This window comes from Argentina silus, assembly GCF_951799395.1.
Source record: "Argentina silus genome assembly, contig: scaffold_146, whole genome shotgun sequence".
Classification (NCBI taxonomy): Eukaryota; Metazoa; Chordata; class Actinopteri; order Argentiniformes; family Argentinidae; genus Argentina; species Argentina silus.
The window spans coordinates 22,501-29,080 of NW_028152715.1; the positions used below are offsets into that span (position 1 = coordinate 22,501).

The 6,580-nt window shown below is 56.0% G+C and overlaps 2 protein-coding genes across 2 annotated transcripts in view; one reads left to right on the forward strand and one right to left on the reverse strand.

The window, feature by feature from the left end:
* cep162 (centrosomal protein 162) overlaps nt 1–6,574 on the forward strand; it is a 24,880-nt gene extending 18,306 nt beyond the window's left edge. The window contains 14 exon segments of the mRNA XM_083697915.1: nt 143–261; nt 623–727; nt 1,098–1,331; nt 2,231–2,526; nt 2,947–3,489; nt 4,850–4,961; nt 4,963–4,992; nt 5,144–5,224; nt 5,226–5,243; nt 5,676–5,723; nt 5,725–5,781; nt 5,783–5,812; nt 5,974–6,015; nt 6,017–6,574. Coding sequence (XP_083554041.1) covers nt 143–261; nt 623–727; nt 1,098–1,331; nt 2,231–2,526; nt 2,947–3,489; nt 4,850–4,961; nt 4,963–4,992; nt 5,144–5,224; nt 5,226–5,243; nt 5,676–5,723; nt 5,725–5,781; nt 5,783–5,812; nt 5,974–6,015; nt 6,017–6,190 — 1,889 coding nt within the window. The 3' untranslated portion in view covers nt 6,191–6,574.
* The window catches only part of cyb5r4 (cytochrome b5 reductase 4), a gene marked incomplete at its 3' end in the record, with an annotated part of 8,796 nt that continues 8,656 nt past the window's right edge, over nt 6,441–6,580 (reverse strand). Inside the window, exon 10 of the mRNA XM_083697916.1 lies at nt 6,441–6,538. Coding sequence (XP_083554042.1) covers nt 6,441–6,538 — 98 coding nt within the window. The remainder of the gene's footprint in view (nt 6,539–6,580) is intronic.

Genomic DNA, 6,580 nt, shown 5'->3' on the forward strand with positions numbered 1-6,580 from the left:
TGTGTATCGATAAAGTTGATTCGATCCAATTCGGCCGTGTGCTGGTCAGGTGACCGGAGCTCTGAGCTGCATCAGGCGGAGGAGAGGAGGAGGGAGGAGGAGAGGAGGAGGGAGGAGGAGGAGGAGGAGGAGAGGAGGAGGGAGGAGGTGGCCGGGCTGAAGAAGAGGCTTCAGTGGTATGCTGAGAACCAGGAGCTGCTGGACAGAGACGCAGCCAGACTCAGAGCCGCCACAGCTCAGACACACAGACTGGCAGAGCAGGTACACACACACACACACACACACACACACACACACACAGGCTGGTGGAGCAGGTACACACACACACACACACACACACACACACACACACACACACCCACCCACACAGGCTGGCAGAGCAGGTACACACACACACCCACCCACACAGACTGGCAGAGCAGGTACACACACACACACACACACACACACACACACACACACACACACACACACACACACACACACACACACACACACACACACACACACACACACACACACACACACACATACATTCTTTTCAACCGTTACAGTTGGTATTATTATGTCCTGTAGGTCTAAGGTTGAGTGTTATGATTGGCGGTTCTGTTCCTCCTATCAGGTGGAGAAGCTGAAGAATGATGTGGGGACGAGAGCCAATCAGCAGCAGAGGAAGGCCAAGGAGAGAGGCGGGGACGCCAAGAGGATCCAGGACCTGGAACAACAGGTAGGTCACGTGACCTTCGCTGTGTTTGGCTGTGATCCATTAACAGTGTGATGTGACATGTCCTCCTCTTCCTCCTCCTCCTCCTCCTGTTCACCTTCAACCTCCTCCTCCACCTCCATGTCTTCCTCCTCCTCCTCCTCCTGTTCACCTTCAACCTCCTCCTCCACCTCCATGTCTTCCTCCTCCTCCTCCTCCTGTTCACCTTCAACCTCCTCCTCCACCTCCATGTCTTCCTCCTCCTCCTCCTCCTGTTCACCTTCAACCTCCTCCTCCACCTCCATGTATTCCTCCTCCTCCACCTCCCCTTCCATCTCTTCCTCTTATTTCTCCCCCCCTGCCCCCCTCCCCCCCTCCTCCCCCTCTCTCTCAGGTGAAGGAGATGGAGGAGATTCTGAGGCGCCCCAACTCCCTCCCCGCCCTCATCTACGCCACCGCCGCCGCCACCGACAGAGACCAGGGGGGAGGGGCCAAGGCCGCCCCGCCCTCCCAGACCACCGGCCTATTGGAGCGCCGCATTCGCCGGCTGGAGGCGGAGCTAGAGAGCCACGACGAGGAGGCCAAGAGCAGCCTCCGATCCATGGAGCAGCAGTACCACAGGGTCAAGGTACACACACACACACACACACACACACACACACACACATGCCTCCGATCCATGGAGCAGCAGTACCACAGGGTCAAGGTACACACACACACACACACACACACACACATGCCTCCGATCCATGGAGCAGCAGTACCACAGGGTCAAGGTACACACACACACACACACACACACACACACACACACACACACACACACACACACACACACACACGCCTCCGATCCATGGAGCAGCAGTACCACAGGGTCAAGGTACACACACACAAACACACACACACACACACACACACACACACACACGCCTCCGATCCATGGAGCAGCAGTACCACAGGGTCAAGGTACACACACTCACACACACACACACACACACACACACACACACATGCCTCCGATCCATGGAGCAGCAGTACCACAGGGTCAAGGTACACACCCACACACACACACACACACACACACACACACACACATGCCTCCGATCCATGGAGCAGCAGTACCACAGGGTCAAGGTACACACACACACACACACACACACACACACACACACACACACATGCCTCAGAGCCATGGAGCAGCAGTAACACAGGGTCAAGGCACACACAGACCTTTCAAAAATGTCATTTAAAAAATCCCATTGAGTCTCTGGGCCTTGGAGGCTGAAATGTGAACGAGAATTGATATTCATATTCCATGCTACAGCTAAAGGCCTTGATAATGTCAATGGAACATCTGTTCTGGTGTGTGTGTGCGTGTGTGTGTGTGTGTGTGTGTGTGTGTGTGTGTGTGCTTGCGTGTGTGTGTGTGTGTATGTGTGTGTGTGTGTGTGTGTGTGTGTGTGTGTGTGTGTGTGCTTGCGTGTGTGTGTGTGTGTGTGTGTGTGTGTGTGTGTGTGTGTGTCTCAGCTGCAGTACGAGCAGCAGATCTCTGAGCTTGAGCAGCGTCTGGCCCAGACCCAGCAGACCCATGAGAACCAGACCCAGTCTGGCCCGTCTGAGGCCCAGACCCACCAGACCCAGACCCAGTCTGGCCCGTCTGAGGCCCAGGAGCCCCGGGTCCGGTTCCTGGAGGAGGAACTGGACCGTGTGAGACGGGCCCACCAGAACCAGACCCACCAGAACCAGACCCACCAGAACCAGGAGAAGACCCTGCAGGATGAGATCCTCGCCTTACAGCAGCAACTCTCACAGAAGAGCCACAGGTACACACACACATCACACACTCTCACAGCAGAGCCACAGGTACACACACACATCACACACTCTCACAGCAGAGCCACAGGTACACACACACATCACACACTCTCACAGAAGAGCCACAGGTACACACACACATCACACACTCTCACAGAAGAGCCACAGGTACACACACACATCACACACTCTCACAGCAGAGCCACAGGTACACACACACACATCACACACTCTCACAGGATATACCTCACACACACACACTGGCTTCGGAAAGTATTCAGACCCCATCACTTTTTCCACATGTTCTTGTGTTATAGATTCAATTTAAAATGGATTGAATGTGTCCTTGTTTTGCCATCAATCCACACACCGTGCCCCACTGGATCATTTTACAATTCCTAACAGAAGTATTTGTGGATGTATTTCAGGTCCGCTGACCCAGAGAGAGGCCAGGCCCGGCCCAGTGACCCCTCCCCCTCCCCCTCCCGCCACCAGCGTCAGGCCCAGACCGCCCTGGGGGTCCGATTGGACCGCCTCACCCAGGAGCTGGCAGCCAAGACCCGCTCGGTCCAGGAGCTGAGCCGCACCGTGGACCGGCTCCAGAGGGAGAGGAGAAACATGCTGGAGAGGACGGAGCTCCGCACTGGGGAAGGCCCTCGGGCAGAGCTCCGTGCTGGGGAAGGCCCCCGGGCGGAGCTCCACGCTGCTGGGGAAGGCAAGCGGCCCGCGGCCCCATCAAAGGGCTCTGTGTTGGGGGCTACGGCGGGGGAGAGAGGAGGGGGGGAGACGTTCCCTCCCACCCAGGATGAGAAGGCCTACCAGCCCACGGCGTTCTCGGGGCGCCACATCTCGGAGGTGGTGCTGGAGAGCGAGGGGTTAAAGAAACGTCTGGAACAGCTGGAGGAGGAGAGAGAGGAGGAGAGGAGGGAGCTGCAGGCCTCCGCCACCCAGGCTCAGGATGAGCTACGCAGGTACACACACACACACACACACCAGACATACACACATACAGGTATAGGACACACCAGACATATATACAAATACACACACCGGACATACACATACGCACATGCACGCACGCATACACACACTCTCACACACACACACACACACACACACCAGACATATACATCCATACATACTGTAGACACATACAGACACACACACGCACACACACACACACATGTACACTCACACCAGACATACATACAAATACACACACACACACACATACACACACACATACACACACAGATATACACTGTGTGTTGAGTTATTCAGATCCACCATGAAACCTGGAGATACAGAAGAGCCAGATATTTCAGAGGTAACACTGTCTGTGAGAACTGTGTCCTCTGCACAGCTTAGCTCATCCACCCACACACTGGACACACACACACACACACACACACAGGCCACCCACCCACGCACCGGATACACACACACACACACACACACACACACAGCCCAACCACCCACACACACACACACACACACAGCCTACCCACCCACGCACTGGATACACACACGCACACACACACAGCCCAACCACCCACTGGATACACACACACACACACACACACACACACACACACACACACACTCATTCTCTTTCTTGCTCACTGTCTCACACATACAGTATCTCTCCCCCCCCCCCCCTCTCTTCCACACACACCCACACAGATGTAAACATGCATACCCACAGATACACTCCTCTCCTCTCCTAACCCACAGACACACTCCCCTCCTAACCCACAGACACACTCCCCTCCTAACCCACAGACACACTCCTCTCCTAACCCACAGACACACTCCTCTCCTAACCCACAGACACACTCCTCTCCTAACCCACAGACACACTCCTCTCCTAACCCACAGACACACTCCCCTCCTAACCCACAGACACACTCCCCTCCTAACCCACAGACACACTCCTCTCCTAACCCACAGACACACTCCCCTCCTAACCCACAGACACACTCCTCTCCTAACCCACAGACACACTCCCCTCCTAACCCACAGACACACTCCTCTCCTGACCCACAGACACACTCCTCTCCTGACCTACAGACACACTCCTCTCCTAATCCACAGACACACTCCTCTCCTAATCCACAGACACACTCCCCTCCTAACCCACAGACTCCCCTCCTAACCCACAGACACACTCCTCTGCTAACACCACAGACACACTCCCCTCCTAACCCACAGACACACTCCTCTCCTAACCCACAGACACACTCCTCTGCTAACACCACAGACACACTCCCCTCCTAACCCACAGACACACTCCTCTGCTAACACCATGTCTGTGGTGTGCTGTGACCGCAGGCTCCAGGAGACCACAGCCCAGCAGCAGGCCTCTCTCCGGGCCCGCCACCAGGGGGAGCTGGAGCGCCTCTGCTCCAGCCACGCCCTCCAACACTCCTCCTCCAAGCTGGCCCCAGCTGACCAATCAGGTCGCCACGCAGGAGGTAAAGGGTCGCGAGCCGACCAATCAGATCTCAATAAAGGTTCCAGGTCGACTTAGCCCTGTCAACGGTGAGGATAGGATATTGAAGTGGTGTGTGTGTGTGTGTGTGTGTGTGTGTGTGTGTGTGTGTGTGTGTGTGTGTGTATGTGTAGATCATGGTGCAGCACCTGAGAGATCAGGTGACAGAGTTGCAGGGGACCAAGGATGCGCTGGCGGTGTCCCAGCTGAGAGAGGGACACCCTGCAGAGTCAGGTACCCAGCAGTCAGACAGCTCCTGAAGAGTGTGTGTGTGTGTGTGTGTGTGTGTGTGTGTGTTGTGTGTGTGTGTGTGTGTGTGTTTGTGTGTGGATTCAATACATTATCCATGTTCACAGTTACACTAATGTACAACACAACACATGGATGGACAGATGAGTGGAATTGAAGCTATTGTGCTCTCCCTCCCCCCCTCCCTCCCTCCTTCACTCCCCTCCCTCCCTCCCTCCCTCCCCCCCCTCCCTCCCTCCCTCCCTCCTTCACTCCCCCCCCCCCCCCCCCCCTCCCTCCCTCCTTCACTCCCCTCCCCCTCCTTCACTCCCCCCCCCCCCCTCCCTCCCCCCCCCCCTCCATCCCCTCCCCCCCCCCTCCCTTCCCCCCCTCCCTCCCTCGCTCCCCCCCCGTCCGTCCCCCCGTCCCTCCTCCTAGCTGGGTAGACTCCTGGAGGAGTTGAAGCAGGCCAAGGAGGCTCACAGTCCCAGAGCTCCGACACTTCAACAGCCTGGAGAGGAAGATCCACAACATGGAGCTCAGACAACGCCCAGAGGGAGAGAGAGCTGCAGCAGGTACACACACACACACACACATACTCACATCACTCTCATGCATACACACACACATACACACAAATGCATACTTATACATACACACACATAAATGCAAACTTACACACACTCACAAACTTATCTGAGCGTGCCCCCCCCCCCCCCCCCCCGCCTCCCCCAAGGTGATAGGCCAGACACGGCAGGCCGTGGAGGCGGAGCAGCAGGGGGGCGCTGGAGCGCTGGAGGGCGCTGGCCCAGGGGAGGAGCCAGGAGCTGGACGCCTTCCGTCTGGAGCTGGACGCCATCCTGGACATCCTGCGAGAGCTGCACAGACAGGGGGTGGTCATCCCCGCCCCCCCAGACCGTGCTGCCACACTCCCATTCACCTGGAGAACGTGAATAGGTCATCATCATCATCATCGTCGTCATCATCATCGTCATCATCATCTCCGCTCTGGACTGTTCCCTTGCTGTCCCATTCACATAGAGAACCTGATATCTTCATCATCATCATCACCTTCATCATCCCTGCCCCAGACCGTTCTTCTACGGTCTCATTCAACTGGAGAACTTGAAACGTCCTTCATTATCATCACCTTCATCATCATCATCATCATCCCTGCCCCAGACCGTTCTTCTACGGTCTCATTCAACTGGAGAACTTGAAACGTCCTTCATTATCATCACCTTCATCATCATCATCTTCATTATCCCTGCCCCAGACTGTTCCCCTGCTGTCCCCTTCACCTGGAGAACCTGATGCATCTTTATCATCATCATCATCATTCA